This window comes from Drosophila ananassae, chromosome XR (assembly GCF_017639315.1).
Source record: "Drosophila ananassae strain 14024-0371.13 chromosome XR, ASM1763931v2, whole genome shotgun sequence".
In the NCBI taxonomy this organism is placed as follows: Eukaryota; Metazoa; Arthropoda; class Insecta; order Diptera; family Drosophilidae; genus Drosophila; species Drosophila ananassae.
Window position 1 is genome coordinate 17093919 of NC_057932.1, and position 16957 is coordinate 17110875.

The window sequence follows — 16957 nt, forward strand, 5'->3', positions numbered from 1 at the left end:
TGAATGAATCAAAGGGGGAATTGGGAAATCCATGGAACCTGACTGGGGTCCTGGCTTCTGGAGGGGGAACTCCAAAGGGGCCGTGACAAAATTAGCACAAAATATTTTATTTCCGAGTAGCACTTTCTTCCTCCTCTACCCTTTCCTCCCTTTATTTTTTATTTATTTTTTTTTAAGTGGAGTTTTCCAAAAAACCCATTTCAAAGCCTGACAAGGACTTTACTTCGAGGGGGGGGTCTGGTCTGTCAGTCAGGGGCTGGAGGATAACAAATTAAAGTCAATTCCTAGATTAAGGCATATTATTGACTAATTTGTGCCAATAAGTGGTGTTTGGGGAGAGGTTTTTAATAAAATTATATATATTGGTTTAAAAAAAATGGCAATAAATGAGGTTTTTGAGATAAAAACTCTTTTAAATACTGTTTTTAATTATTAAAAATGCTAAAATAAAAAAAATTATGAAGTAACTCTTAACTAACAAACATCTATTTACATTTGAGACTTTCCATTACTGTGTCATAAGTAACCTTGGTCACACTAAAACACCTTTTTCTCAAGACTCTCAAAGTAACATAAAAAAAAAACAGAAAAGTATATATTTTTGTAAATTAAAAAATATATTTAAATACATTAAAGGACTTGTGACAAAATTAAACAAAAATTTATTATAAAATAAATAAGATTTTTAAACAAAAATAAGCAAAAAGAATGAAAAAACCATAGGAAGATTATTGCTAGAAAAATATATTAATATTTTTTAACTAGTCTATTCATAACTCTCAATTTTTATTTCAAAACTTCTATAAAATCCCCTAAAAATATCTCCCTAAAAATAGCTACAAATCCCATGCATATTTCGATTAACTCGATTAAGAAACAAAAGCACTTGTAATTAGTAATTAGAAAATGTAATAAGTTTCGCGATGTCTGCTAACCACCATACCCCCATCCCACCCATTTTGGCCATCTCTTTCACGCCTCGTTAGCCCCCTCTCTGTCTGGCACGCCAATGAATCTGTCAGTTTTTCAAATATCCCCAATGCCATTGTGCAAAGTTTCGAGTGGCAGCCACTAATATTGACAGCGCCCAAATGTAGAACAAGTCATGGGCGTTGTAAGCGTTGTAAGGGGGGGTTTTAGAGAGGAGATGCTGGCTGGTGCATAGCTGGTGTGGAAACGTGCCTGAGCACGTCTTCTACTTAACTTTGTTAAACACAAATCCTTTGGGCAAAGAGTTGCTCCTCCCAGCTCGCCTCTCTTTTGGGGCACACGCACACGCACATTTCCAGAGGCGTGGGTGGGTGGCTCAGTGGGCGGGGATGGGAATGGGGCTTAGAATGGCTCTGTAGGGCTATGAACCACCAGACATAATCGCATAAAGATAAAACAGTTTAACAGTCGCAATGAACAAAAGCCACCGCCGAATGCTCTTTGAGAGGAAAAAGTGGAGAGGGGGGCAAGTCGAAGGACAAAACCATTCAATTGACCGACCACCCGCAGAAATATCTCAGTGAGGGTAGGTAGGGGGAGGTCCAACCCCCACCCGCCCCCAGGTCTGTGCAAACAAAAGACAACCAGAAGATGGCGGGGGCGGGGGCGGCGGCGAAAATCTGTCAATTATTTAAATCGTTTGGCAAAAATCTGAAACAGGTTTCTGGCAACAGAGCCCGCGGGTTGCTTCTCAAAAAAATAATACAAAAAAATCTAAATATATATATAAAAATAAAAAAAACTATATATAAATAGAAAAATAGAATTTGAAATTTAAATTTTTTATTTATTTTAATAGCCCCCATAACCCCTTTACAATTCTGTACATTTTTTAATGTACAAGAAACCCTTAAAAAGAATTAATTTTTATTCATAAATGAAATACCAGCATTTTCTATCCCGTAATTCATAAAAAAAATCCCCTTCTTTATACTCGAAAGGATGTCCATAAAAACCAGAAACATTACCTAATTAAAAGTTAAAAAAAAAGAGCGAACTAAAACCCTTTTTTTTCAGTGCAAATTAAAGCAAAAAACAAAAACACAAAACTTTAAAAGGTGTCTGTTTGTAATTAATATTAAAATAAGCGCATTAAGGGCTTTCATTCGGGAGCTACTCAAGTTTCCAAAAGGATTTTCCCAAAAAGGAGAGTTCCCCACCCTCTATCACCCCCTTCCCCAACCCAAGGTCATAGGTCGCGTGTCCGGTAGAGCCTCTAATTATGGAATCGAAATCGAAACTCAAAAGCATTCCAAAATAAGCGAAAATGTGCGCGAATTAAAATAATAAATCCGGAAAATTAAACACGGAAGCATTCTCCGTCCTGGTCGATGAATCCGGAGGATAGGACGAGGAAGGGGGACAGGGGGACTCTGGATCAGATCCTTTTTGCAATCCTCCTGATGATGGCGGCTTTCTTTGACGTCGTCATTAGCAGCATTTACACGTCGCTCAAGGATAATAAGTAACCGGGGCCAAGTGCGAAAATAAAGAAAGCGGAAGGACCAGGACCAGGACGAAGAACAGGAGCAGGAGCAGGACGAGGAACAGGAGCAAGAACAGGACCAAGGACCAAGGACCAGGACTGCCGACTGACACAAATTAAACTGAAATTAGTTGCAACTCACTTTGGATCCTGTGCCAAATGGATGGTGGGGGTGTGGGGGGCAACTTCTCCGCCCCCTTCCTCTCTGTTCTACACTTCTCTTTCCATTGTGGAACCCAAAAAAAAAAGAGAAACAGAAGGCGAAAAAAATGCGTTGACTGGGCTAATGAGAAAATGTCTGTTAGGGGAAACCAACAAAAAAAAAAAGCAATAAAAAATAAAAAAAAAAACTAAAAAAAAAAAGAGACAAGAACATGCACTGGAAAATGGTAATTGGAACACTAGTTATTAGAAACTAGTTATTATATTAAAAAAGAAATTAGAAAACTAGCAGCCCCCAATAGCCCAGCAGCCCAAAAGCATGCTATGAATAATTTTTGTACTAAGCCTAAGAAATTTCCCAAATAATTCCTTTTCTCTTGAGACGAACTTTCGCTGATTGAACGATAGGGGGCGCCACGCCAAGACACTAGCCACTCACCACTTACCACTCTCTATTCTCCACTCTACACTCTCCATTCTCCACTCGCCACTCTCCACTCTCCACTCGCCGAGCTGATCAATGTTAATTGACCAAAAATTGTTTTGCCGTCCGCCGCGAGGACATCAACTCTGGGCTAAATGCCTCCTGCAGTGGCAGTTTATGACTTGGCCATTGTCCTCTCGGCCACCGCAAAGTCCTTTTGGCCAACATCCCCGCCCCTTTGCCCCTTGCCCAATAAGCCTCACCTCCTCTCCGCTTCATCCTCCATTTGCGAGTGACTTTGATGGCTGCTGCTGCTGCTGCTCCTGCTGCTCCTGCCGTGGAATCCTGCGGCAGTTGTTGTTGTTGTTTTTGTTGCTGATGTTGGTGTTGCAGTTACTGCAGTTGCAGCTGCGGTTCGCTCAACTGCCACAGTCAGCGATAAAACCACAAAACAGCAACAGCCATAAGCGAGGGGAGTGGGTGGCTGGGTGGTTGGGTAGGTGGACTAGGAGTGGCAAGGACAGGGGCGTGCAAGAACAATGAGGTGATAAACTTGCAGGCTCAACGCATGACAACGATACCCACCACCAACAACAATAACAATAACAACAATAACAAGAAACAAGAAACAAGAAACAAGAACAACACCACCGACAAGAAGCAGTGACGACGGCGGCGACAACGTCACATTTTGATGGCTCCTTGGAGAGCTTGGCAGCCCTCCTTGGTTGAAGACACCACCCCCCTTGTCACTCCCCTAGCCTCTGAGCCCCTCCACGGAGAGGCCACCCAACCCCCAATTCCATAGGACTGCAAAAAATACACTTGAAAAAAATTTCCCAAAACTTTAGAGAGGATTTCAAGCCTTTTTTAAGTGAATTTTTGGTTCAAATTTTGTTTAAAAAATTTATGTTTTGTTTAGCATTAAAAATTAATTAAAATAACCCGTATATCCCAAAAATAGTCCCCCAAATTCTCGAGGTCTTAAGAATTTTTAGAGAAAGGGTTCCATACATTTTAGAAAATTATAAATGCATTTTTATGCAATATCTTATATTGTTTTGCATATAATTTTAAAATAAAAAACATGCATGATAATATGTACTTTAGCTTTAAATGAATGAATGTTTAAAATTGTATCACTTACCCAATAAAGATGTTAAAGCAAAAATGATTTATCTGAAAGAAATAGAATAGAAAAATTAGAAAACTATTAAGTTATTAATTAAAATCACAAAAATAATCATAATCAATAAGAAATTCGGGAAATACATTTTTAAAACTATTTTAAAGCAATACAATTTAATAAAAGTTTAAATCTTGAAAATCTAAAGACAATACCTAACAAGACAGTTTTTGTTTTTAAATAAATGTATTTAAAAATAAATATATAAATAAGAAAAATACACAGATTCTTGATTAAATTAGCTTAAAATTAAATAAAAATTTAGGAAAAGTCATGAAATAAAAACCCAACCAAGAAAAATAGTTTTAATTCTTCTTTGAAGTGTTTAATTTTATTCAGAAAAATTACGTAAAAAAATGCAATTAACCCTCGAAAAACCTCATAGAAAAATGTGTAATTATCTCCCACTGCCATTGAATTTTTTGCAGTGTAGTTAAGCAAGTGCAGGCATCGCTTCTCCGCCCAGTGCCTTGTGTGCATGCAAACAACAAAGGAAAATCAGCAACAGCAGTTGGTTGAAGGTACAGAGCGCCCCCCCCCCCCTTCTACCAGAGCCCCTGGTCCCTAGCCCCCCCTTGTCCCGCTGCACCCCCCTCCTCCCTTAAGTCAAGCCCCTCAAGCCCCTTTCCACCACAGAGTCTTGTGTAAGGGATTCTTTTCTTGCTCTTTAACGTGTTTCAAAAGAAAGTTGGTTGACTTTTGAATGACTTTCTTGGCGCGCTTGGCTCGCAGCACTCCTGCCACGCCCCCATCCCACTACAGTACTCCTTCCCCCATGTCCCCCCTGCTCCACCCCTCTGGTATTGTTGTTTGTTTTATGTGTTAAGTGCGCTGGGCCCGAGCGCGCAAATTTCTTCTTGTAACTGATGCTGACGTTGACATCGCAGCCCCAAGCGACCCATAGCCTGCTCCCCTGCTCGCCCGCCCACGCCCCCTTTGGCCGCATCTGACATTTTTCCCTCCAAAAAAAAAAAAAAATCCCTATATATATGCAACAAATATATATATATAGAAGAGAGGGAGAGGGTAGCGGGTAGCGGGGTGTGTGCACAGTCGAGTCGAAAATCTAGTTACAATTAAAGTGACAAGCTGGCAACAGCAAAAACAAAGTCCTGACCAAATTCAAACAAATTGCATTCACTTTGATCGTGCTCAGGGAAATTTCTGCCACTCACCGAAATGATTTGCGAAAAATGCTAAGGGTTGGGGGGTAGGGTGAGGGGGTTAAGAGGGCGGTGACTTAAATATAAATGGAATTAAAAAAAAGTTAAATGGGATTAATGCGTAGGTTACTAAGAGAGAAAGTGGTTTTAATCGAGAGACTAGAGAGAGGGATGAGTTTGGTGGTTCAAATAATCAAAATTGAATTTTTTGTTTAAAAATATTTATATTAATTTTCTATAAAATAACATTATAAATATTATATAAAAATTATATATTTTTCAAATCTTAGAATTCTGGCTTCAAATTGGAGATTTAAAATGTTGATTCCTGTTAAAAATATTTGTTTTAATTAAAAATAATAATTCTACGAAATATTTGTAAATAAAAGTTAATAAAAAAAACAATATAGTTTAAAAAAAAAAATTAAAAGATCATCATATAGATTAAAGTTTAAAATAAAAAATAACTATGCAAAAATACTCAAAAATATTAAAAATAAAATAAGGAGATAAATTTTTTGTAGTTATTATTAATTATGAGTTTTTTTAAATAAATAATTTCTAGGAAATCTGATAAGTCGACTCCGCATCTTTTTCTCTCCTAGCCACCACCCTCCCTCATCCCATCGGCACTATGGGCTGCACTTGTTTTAATTACTGCCCCGTGTTGATTTCCCCAAGACCAAAAAGACCAACACAAAGTGAATTTTCAATTTTTTGCACCAGTGTTACAGCAAAAGCCAGAAAAAGGATACTTTTGGCTGCATTTTGGCTTTCATTTTTGTTTGCTTGTCTTTTTCTTTGGCGGTTTTGTTTGTTTTTTATTTTTATTTTTTTGTTTTTTTTATGCAAGAGATATGAGAGGTCATTTTAGGGTCATGAGTCATGACAAAGAGGGAGAGGAGAAATATTAAGAAATTTGAATAGGAGAATATTAGTATCTTTGGAGGTAGTTTTAATACCAAAAGTACTTGTTATCATATATCTTTTAGTATTTGTTTGTCTTAAAAAATAATATTTATTTTCAGAGAGAGACCGAGAGAAAGAGAGTTAAGAAAATGAAATGCGTTTTTTAATACCAGAAGTACTAGGTATTATTTATATTTTAGTATTTAGTTTGCTTGAAAAATACTTAATTGAAAATCATTCTAGAGACAAGGAGAGAAAGGGATAAATATATAGAAAGAGATAGAGGGATAGAACTAAAGGGAAATTAAGAAGTTTTAATACTAGAAGTACCGGATATCATACATCTTTTAATTTTTTTCCTCAAAACTATGAGAGAGAGAAAGATGTTTAATATTAGATATAATCCTTAAAGATAAATTCCAGAGAGAGAGAGGGAGAAATTTAAATACCAAAAGTACCGCATATCTTATATCTTTTTATATTAATTCCTTTAAAAAATACCCCTTGTATTGTTTTCGAAGATGCAAGTTTATTTTGAAAATAAATATATCGATCTTGAATATTTTTTATATATTATTTATTTTTAAGCCCATTTTCGTTAAAATTTTCTTGTTCTGTTATCCCGGTGATCGAGTGACCCTTGACCCCTTTTCAGTTGTTGCCCTGGCGAGTGCCACGCCTCTGCTGCCCCGGGCGGTTGACGTTAATGATGCGACGTCTATGTTCTGGACGGTTGCGTCTTCTATTGTTGTTGTTGTTGTTGTTGCCATTGCGACGCCTATTGTTGTTGTTGTTGTTGGGACGGCGACGCCTCTGCTGCTGCTGACCGCGACGCTGGCCGCCATTGCTGTTGTTCTTGTTGTTGTTGCGATTGCGACGACGTCTCACCACCACACTGCCATTTCCGTTTCCGTTGACGCGTCGACGCCTCTGCTGCTGCTGCTGGCGACGTCGCTGCTGCTGCAGCCTCTGCTGCTGCTGCTGCTTCTGTCCGGGACGACGGCGACGTCGGCGATTCTGGTTCTGCGGCTGCTGTCTGGGATGATTGGTCTGCTGGACCTCCTCCTCTTGGTTCTCCTCCTCATTCTGATCCTGTTCCTTGAAGATTTATTTTTGATTTTAATTATTTTTTTTTTTTATTAAAATATATATTTTATTGATAGAAATTAAATAAATATCATTTTTTAATGGAATATATTGTTGAATATTTTGGGATATATAGGTTTTATGGAGTTTGACGGACACAAGGACACACGGACAAGCCTTTAAAGCCTTTTTTACGCCATTTTATTTTACTTTAAAAGAAAATATGTGATACCCGGTACTCTTGAAAAAGCTACCTTCGTAGTTTTATGCAAAAATCTAACAAATTGTAGAAAACTTTACTAAGAAAAAGCATTTCACGGACAAGGACTTAAAAACCACCTTTTAAGCTAAGCTGAATTTTTGTTCAAAATAAAAATGAATAAAAATATGTGATACCTGGTAGCCCCCAAGAATTCTTAATATATATTTTATATTAAATATTGTTCTCTGATTATTTTAAAATATTTTACCTGCATCTCATCCTGTTCCTTGTCCTCCTCAGCCTGATTTTTCTCGGTGGTGCTGCTCACAGGGCTCTCAACCTTGCCGTCCTTGATCTGCTTGATCTCTCCTACACGGACATTGGTCACCTGGTCGCAGGGCACATCGCTGTAGATGACCACGTTGCCGTAGTTGCAGACGATCTGGTCGGCCTGCTTCTCCTCGACAGCCTGGCGTCCCTCGATGGCGCCCATGCCGCGCTTATCCTCGATCTCGTAGATGTTTCCCGACTTGGTGATGAATCCAGTGACCTGGAGGGGCTTGGCGCCATCCTTGGCCTTCACCAGAGGCTCCTGTTTCATTTCAGGAACCTAAAAAATATTCATTTTTAATCCATAATTTATAATTTAATTTTAAATAAATTAATTACCTTTTTCTGCTTGCTGGGAGGGGCATTGATAATCATTGCCTTGGTGGGAGTGACCTCCATTTTGGGTGCACTTGTGGGTTTCACCGTTGAGGTCACCAGTGGTGCCACCGTTTGACCTTTGACACAAAAAAAAAAAAATAAAATCACACACACATGTTAGTTATTTCTCTGTTTTTGGGGAAGTGTTGGTAAAAAAATTTACCGCTCACCAGCGAGAGGTCACTGGTAAAGGCCATGGCCCCGACCAGGACCAGGATCATCCCGAATCCCGAATTTCCGCAAAAAATCATTTCAGACCAACTTCCACTTGGTAGGTCTCTTCTCGATCAACTGATTCGATCTCTGGGCCTTGTCTCCGACTTATATTAACTTTTTTGTGTGTCGGGGCCATTCCACTAACGGCATTTCACTAAGAATTTTTTATTTTCACCATTTTTTTTTAGTTTTAATTTTTTCTCTTTTTGTTTTATTTTTGCATAATTAACTTGGCGGGTTCAAAGCGTGTCAGGCGAAAAGAATGAAGAGACCCGGGGGCGACCCATTTTACAAAAAGGGAATATTACTGAGAAAAATAGTTAATAATTCGAATATTAATTCTATTCTATTTGAAATAATTTTAAGAAATAATTAAAAGTAAATTTTTTTTTCCGAAAATTGATTTTTTTAAACACTTTATATTCAATATCTCAGCTATTTCTGAACCGATTTCAAAAAGGAATGCCATTTACAAGTCTGGATTTCAGTATTATTCGAGTTACATTAAAATATCTTAAAAATTTAACAAACAAAAAAATTTTCATTTTTTGAAATTTACAAAAGGGGTACCCCTTATAAAATTTTTCAAAAATTGATCAATTTTTTTTTTTGCAAATCTTAGAAATATTTTAATATAGTTTTGAGTATATTGGAAACCTGATTTCAAAATGGTATTTCGATTCCAGATCGGTTGAAAAATAGCAGAGTTAGAAACAAAAAAGTAGTTGAAAATTATCGATTTTTTGAAAAAATTAATTTATTAGAAAATAAGGCAAAATATGATATCCTCAAAAATAAAAATATAGGCAATTTTAAACTCTTATAATAAATAAATAATAATTTCCCACAGTGTACTGGTAACCTCTTCCACTTCCCAGCATCCCAATACTCCAGCGGGCAGAGTTCAATGGCTGAAACTCATTAGCATTCATATTTCTTCGTCGATTTTCGCCGCCGAACAAAAATTCTGCCCGTTTCTTGCGCCTGATTATGCAAATTATGCTTTCTTGGTCATCTACCAGTATGTGAGTTTCCAATTTGTGACCCTAAGCTACACGCCAGAATATATATATATATATTTTTGTATATTATTAGCTGCCGAACGTGTGTGGCTAATATTTTTTTCATCTATTAGTGGAAGTGCCCTTGTAAAAAAGTGCTGTAACTACCAGAAAAAATAACAAACTAGAAAAAAAAATCATAAAGAAAACTTGTTGAATGGCCGAAAAACGTGTTTATTTTGTTGAAGCTTTTTTTTCTGGGATTTTATTTCTGGTCTCTGGCTCAGCGGAAACATTTATTGTCGAATGCAAATAAGTTGTGCTGGCAAGTGATTTAATAATAAATCATTTACCCGTCCAGCAGGGTTAGGGTTTAGTTTGGCAACTAAAAGGCAAACCAAAAACTAAAATAAAGGTATAACTTTCACCTGGTCGGCGTTTGATCTGATTGTGATTCAATATTTGATTTCTGGGATTTATGGTTTCGGTTTCCAGTGATAATAACCAAGTAAACTCCAGCCAATTCGTAGTGTTTGCACTTTCTTCCTCACTTGATTTGGGAGTTTTATTGGCTTGTTGAGTCAGTAGCTAGGAGATACTATCCACTTAACTAATTCTATTTGATTTTTAGCTTGATGTTTCTATTAAAATTTGTCAAATAAAGTCTGAAAGTTTTAATTCAACCTTAAAAATGGTTTTTTACTTTTATCTATTCTATTTACCTTTAAATCTTGGCTAAAATATTGTAGAAATCAAAAAAAAGTCCTAGCTGATATCTGATATGGTTTCTAATATGTGAATGTAACATTTTATATAAAATAATAATGTAATATATAAATGTATAAAATATATAACACAGAAGAAACTGTGAAGCAATAACATTTTTTTAGCTCTTTTTTGTTACCTAATTAGATCTTATAAACCTTTTTTCAGGAAACTAAAGGATATTTTGGAGGAAACACTTGGAAAATAATTATTTGAAGGTGTATAAATAAACACCAGAAATATAATATTTTTAAGAATAAAAACTAGTAGAGTAAAAATATATACTTAAATTAAGAAAAGTTCAATAAATTCTAAGCCAAAAAAGCTCTAAAAACATGAATCTGATAATTATCAAATTTTAAGAAAACTTAATTCATTAAATGCTTAATTCAAAAATGCAAAAATAAATATATATATTTTCCATTTCCATTTTCCACCCCTTAAAAAAATCACTTTCCACTCAATTTTTTATTTATTTACTTTTTTTTAAAGTAAATTCATATTTAATTTATTTATATTTCTTTTTAAAAAATTTTTACACTTAAGCAACAAAAAAAAAAATCAATTAATTTATGTTTAAGGAGCAGAGCTTAAATTAAAATAAATTTAAGAGAATGTCTCTTAGTTCTTCTGCTTCTGTTTCTGGGCGTAGTTCTTGAGGGCGTCGGAGAGCTCCGAGAGGGCCGACTGCTGGGCCCGCTCCTGTTTCTTCTCCTGCTGCTTCTTCAGTTGCTTGCAGAGCTTCTTCAGCTGCTTGCGCTCCTTCTTGGCGGACTTCTTCTCGCCGCTGTCGTCCTCCTCGGAGGAGGAGGAGTTGCCGCGCTTGTGGCGTCGCTTCAGTTCCTCGCACTGTTTCAGCAGCTTCTCGGCCTCATCATCGGGCTTAGGAGTGGTGGTGGTGGTAGTTGTGGTGGTGGTGCTGGGGGTGGTGGAGCTAGTCGTAGTGCTGGGAGTGGTGGAGCTAGTGGTGGTGCTGGGAGTAGTGGAGGTAGTCGTAGTACTGGCAGTGGTAGACTCCGATTTGGGCTTCTCCGTTGTGGTTGTAGTTGTCGTTGTTGGCTTGGGAGTAGTAGTAGTGGTAGTAGTAGTAGTTGTGGTGCTGGGAGTAGTACTGCTAGTTGTGGTGGTGCTGGGGGTGGTGGTGCTGGAACTATCCTGATCCTGAGGCCTGGCCAAGACCATCGAGCAACTGGCCACGAAGAGCAGACCGAACACCAAAGTAGTCGCACGCATTTTTAATATTTTTTCTCGTCTTTTTAGATGTACCTCCAATCGACAACTAAATGGAGATCATCGGTGGACATTTGCTTAAATATATGAACGGCACTTAGCAGCCCCACCCCCCCACGGACGCCTTGGGCCCCACCTCCCCACCTACAGAGGCATACACGACTGGTTTTTCAGTTTTGTTTTTTTTTTTTTTCGGGGGGCTCACGACTAGAAATACGTCTATAAATTGTCATTAGACATTGAAATTTTTAAAAACACTTTTTTATATTTCGGGGATTTTTTTCTAGATGCTCTACGATTGGAACTTCAGGGTATATATGTTTAAAAAATATTTTACAATAATATTTCCAAAAATAAATCAGTTTTTTTATAAAAAATTGCAATAATAAATAGTGCAAGATAATGATTTAAACTAATACTATATTTTTTTTTTTTAACTAATTTTTTATTTAATATTTTAAAGACTATAGACTCTAGCGTAGTGTAACCAAATCCTCCTTTTAAAATAGTTTATACAAAAAAACAAACAAAGAAAATTCCACTAGTCCATATACCCGAAAGTCTGCCCCAAAATAGTTCCATCTTATCAAATATATTTATTTTATTTTTTTTTCTGTCCGACAGCACGCCGCGTTTTTGTGCTATTTGCGATGGTCATTAGCGAGTTCCGAGAATTGTCTGGTTTTATAAGCAAATAGTGCTCGTCTTATCGAACAGTTGTGTTTCGGCCACATGTGCCTTTAAATAATTAAAATAAAAATATGTATGCAAAATATATAATTATTTGAAATGAATGTGAGAGATATACTCTATAGGAAGGGGTCTAAGAACTATGAGAAGTCCTACCAAATATAATGATTTAAAAAATTACTGTTATTTTAATAACTCTTTACGTTTCATATGAATTTATTACATTTTGATATGAAAAATATTTAATTTTAAACATGTCCCAATGATCTTAAAAAATGTTTGCAGATATTGCCAAGAATAATTATAACAAAAAGTAACTACCTTTTAATCATAAAAAAATAGTATTAAAAATTTTAGCCATAAAATAAACCATAAAAATTACATCATCTAAGAAATAAAAAACCATTAATAATAAGATTAATAATTAAAATAAATGTTAAAAAAGAAATACAAATTAAATATTATATTTTAGAGTATTTTGAAAGCAAAAACTGCCTTTGATTTTACTTTCCCAGCTCCCTAATTTAAGTTTGTATATTTCTTTGATTTTTTTTGTTTTTTTTTTCAGCTTGCGGCTCGCTCATAATGCCGCTAATTGTTTATCAATTGCACTTGTTAATTGTTTAATGCGACTGCCCGGTAGAGAGGGGAAAGGAGAGGGTAGGGGGATGCAAGTTGCAGGTTCTGGGGCCTCCAACCATCGTACAAATTGCAACATTTATCCGCACACCTGATACCTCCACGATTACTTGCCTTTTTTTTTTGTATTCTCTGCTGTTTGGCGTTTTATTTTTTTTTTTTTAATTTATTTTTTTTTTGTCTGTTTGCAATTTGTACAAGTAATTGAATAAAAAAAAAAAAAAAAAAGGCGCAACAGAAAAAAAAAATGAGGCAAGTAATTAAAAAACGACGCAGCACAAAAAGCGTGCCGAAGCGAAAGAATGCCAGGGAAAAAGTTGGATTGGGAGGAGATTGTGGGGTTTTCCGGTGGGTTTTCTCCTGCCAAGAGAGGGTAGAGGGGAGAGCGGAGTGGGGTGGATGTCCCAACCCCAGTGGGTGGGATCAGCTCATTTAAGCCGGCTGTGACAGAGAGAGACCAGAGTCGGAACCGCACCGCGTAATCCATATGCAGCAATTTAAATGCAACAGAGAGAATATGTTAATTGCGTGTGAAACCGCCCGGGCCCGGTCTCATCGCCACTTGCGATATTTGCTTTTATTTATTACATATTATAATTATAATTTATTTGTGTGCTTTCATCGTTTTTTTTTTTTCTCTTTTTTTCCACGTATTTATTTTTTTTTATATATTTTATTCGATGACACTGCCGCCTCTGGCTTATTTGTTTTTAATTAGTGAGTTCTTTGTTAGTTCTTATGGGTCTTTGCGGAAAATAACTTTAGGCAAGTGCTTCAATAGTTATTCTTAAGAAGGAGGATATTTATTCTTGAGGGAGTTACAAATACCACCCAAAGAAAGGGCCATATCTTTTTTAATTTTTGTTTGATTTTTATGAGGAATACATCATACGATTTGTAGAAGTATTCTCTATCAATTTTCATTAAAAAGTAAAAACAAAATATTTTTTAGATTTTTTGTTCAATTTTCAACAATACGAAAAAAACATATCTTTGCTATATTCTTTGCCCTTTCTAAGCTATATCTTTGCCAATTCTTATCCGATTCTCAGAAGGGATACCTTAAAACATTTGTAGAACGATTCTTCATCGATCTGCATCAAAACCTAGGATTGAAATATTTTTTAAATTTTTCATCAAATTTTAAATTTTGGAAAACGCCTTGTAGCCCCATATGACCCCTTTGGAAGGCCATAGCTCTCTCAATTTCTATCCGATTCTTAAAAGCGATACCTTAAAAGATTTGTGAATTGATTCTTCATAACTCTGCATAAAAATCTAAGAACAAAATATTTTTAGATTTTTTGTCAAATTTTTTGGAAATGCAAGAGAAGCCCTATATGCCCCTGATTGTAGGCTACATCTTTGCCGATTTCTATCGAACTTTAGAGAGGAATCATAATCATCTTTAAAAGTTTCTTAGACCCTAGATATCATAGGATTAGGCTTATTTAATGTAACTTACTGATACTCCCATACATCTAGGACATAGATGCTAGGCACTTCAGGGAAACAGGAAGGACTCTTGAAAAACAAACCTGAAAACCACTTTAAAAGCGATTGGAAAATAAGAGCCAGCCCAGTCCCGATAACTGACATTCAAGCTATTTAAAACAATTAACCATTTTTTGCCTTGAAATTCAAATCAAAATGAAGTCGTATTTGTTGCAAGAAAATGAAAGAAAAAATGAAAATTAGCGTATGGAGTGTATGGAGTGGCTCTCATTTGGTTGTGATAAGTTTTCGGATTGGATTTCCGATTTCTGGATTCCCAAGGATCTGCTTTTTTTCGGGCCGTGCATCTCGAATTGAATTCCCGGAACTGGCAGCTTCATTGGGCCCATTGAAGCCCAAGACAATTACGAAATTAAACTTTTCGCTTCGAATTCCCGAATTCTCTCGAATTCCCCCTTAACTTGTTGAAGAGAAGAAGCCTCGTCCTGGCTGGCTCGTCCCGTCATCCGTCCTGTGTTAAATGTCCTGCCATTTAATTTTGAGGAAAACTTGCTGAAATGTTTACAAAGCCCAAGAAACTATAGTTTCCCGTGGACTCCAAGGACCAACCAACCAAGCAACCAACTACCCACTCCCTCTCGAAAAATTATCATGATAAGCGGGGCGAGTAATGAGGACGACGTTGAAGTCAAAAGTCATTCAAGTCAAGTGGATTTCCAGCAGGATTCTCACCAGGATTCTTGGCAGAATTTTCTCTAGAATTTTCATTAAAAATTCATCCAAAAATAACTATTATTTTTGAACTATTTTTCTCACATTTTAAACCCCAAGAAATAATACTAAAAATAGTCGTGAAAATTACGCCTTTTTCGCTGGAAGCTCATGAAGAAATCACTCATACGCCCTGTGCGCGCCGACCATCTCAGTGCTCCGAGAGCCATGGAATGAACATGTCCTGGCGTATCCTTTGAAAGCCGAAGCCTAGTTGGGTCATGTTCTAAAAAATGTTTGAAAGAAAACTAAAAAACGAACTCGAAACGAGGATATGTTCCAAAAGACGACATTTGTGATCCAAAAGCCGAAGGCGCTTTCACGAAGGTGGGCGCAGGCGCTGGCAGAAAGCGTCGACTGCGGCAGCGACGTCGGCAGAAGGACATTCAACAGTCGGTTAACAGTCCTGTTAACAGTGAGTGGGAACAGTTTTCCTTCGCAGGGGAGTGGTGGGGTTGGGGGAACTGTGGGGATCTAAGAAATAAATTTTTGGAACTAAAGGTGCTTCGTATTATTTTTTTTAGATTTTGTTTTTTTTTTTTTGAGACAGCGTGTGGCTTTGTTAACGGATTTTGGATGATGCAACAAACCACTATATCCTTTGGCCCCCTCCACTTCACCCCTGGGTCTGGGTCATCAAGGACCAGGACGGGTCAGGCCGCATCACGTAGCCGAAGAAAAAATAATTGCGGCAAAAGGAATTGGCAGCCGGGGATGGGGATTGTAGAGTTTTTTTTAACAAAAAAAAGGGGATTTTTAAAAAATAATTATAAGAAAAATTATAAAGTTTGATAAAAGTTCTAAACTTTTCTAATTTAATAAAAGAAATATAATTATAAGAAATATATTTAAGAAAACATAAACAAAATCATTCTAATAAATCTCTCATGGTGTTTAGGTTTTATTATTTAATAATTATATATTATACAAGCTATTAAAAATATTGATTTGTAAATTGTAATTAAATGTTTAAAATATTTAAAGTTCCAATAAATAAATTTAAAAATGAAAGCTCAAATAATCCTCAGATATAAATAAAAAGGAACCGAGGATTTATTTTAAAGAAGAGATATAAATTAATTAAAAAATATAAAACTAAAGAATATCTTGTCCCAGTTTATACCATTTATACGCCCCTCAAAAACCAAACCATATTGCTTCCCCAACCTCTTCCAAAAAGTGAGAAAATCTCTCGGATATAAGACAAAACAAAAAATAATCTGATTAGATAATGTAATTTCCAGCCGGAAAACCCGAAAGAAAAGACAACTCTTCTTGCTGGAAAATTCTTCGGCTCAACGAGGAAGAGAAAGTGAGACAGAGAGAGTGAAAAAAAAAAAGAAAGAAAGCAAAATGGGAGAAGAATGCAGTTTCCCTCTGTGGGCATTTGGACTGTCCGTTGGTTTGTCACTTAAATTGCAAATGGCAGGAGGAAAATGCCTCACCTGACTGAGGCAGAAGAATTTTCCATTCCAACGCCTCTAGTCCCGCCTCTAGTCCTTCCTCACTTCTTCTCTATCTTTTAGGATACTTTTTTTTTGAGTGTATTTGTAGTTGTTGGGTGCCTGACTTTTTTTTCCTGCTGCATACTTTTAGGCTTTTGACAAAACTCGGTGATAAACTGAGGTGACTACTGCCACTACTTCTACCTACCTACCAACTCCTACTGGGCTGCCTTTGCGATTTCATGTTTGCCTTGATGAGCCACTTAAATTCGGAAAATCTAAAGGAAAACCAGAGGAACAGAGAGAGGGAGAGAGAGAGAGAGGGAGAGAGAGAGAGAGGGAGAGCGAGGCAAGAGGAGTTTGAAAAGTAATCGAATGCTATAATTTCCATTAAACTGATTTCCCACGGGCGACTGCAAGTCAAGCCAG

General features: G+C 36.6%; 2 protein-coding genes and 1 long non-coding RNA gene across 3 annotated transcripts in view; all 3 read right to left on the reverse strand.

The window, feature by feature from the left end:
• The window catches only part of LOC26515542, a 171768-nt gene that overhangs the window by 101418 nt on the left and 53393 nt on the right, over positions 1-16957 (reverse strand). Inside the window, exon 3 of the long non-coding RNA XR_001408376.3 lies at positions 4210-4241. This is a non-coding gene — a long non-coding RNA (uncharacterized LOC26515542). The remainder of the gene's footprint in view (positions 1-4209; positions 4242-16957) is intronic.
• LOC6505134 (serum response factor homolog A) lies at positions 6842-8622 on the reverse strand. Its single transcript, XM_032451996.2, has 4 exons — positions 8480-8622; positions 8278-8393; positions 7877-8218; positions 6842-7418 (listed from the first exon to the last, which is right to left on the reverse strand). Exons 1-4 carry the CDS (start codon positions 8565-8567, stop codon positions 6972-6974), a joined length of 993 nt encoding a protein of 330 aa, XP_032307887.1. The 5' UTR covers positions 8568-8622; the 3' UTR covers positions 6842-6971.
• LOC6505133 (salivary glue protein Sgs-3) lies at positions 10785-11612 on the reverse strand. Its single transcript, XM_001965383.4, has one exon. It carries the CDS (start codon positions 11529-11531, stop codon positions 10920-10922), a length of 612 nt encoding a protein of 203 aa, XP_001965419.1. The 5' UTR covers positions 11532-11612; the 3' UTR covers positions 10785-10919.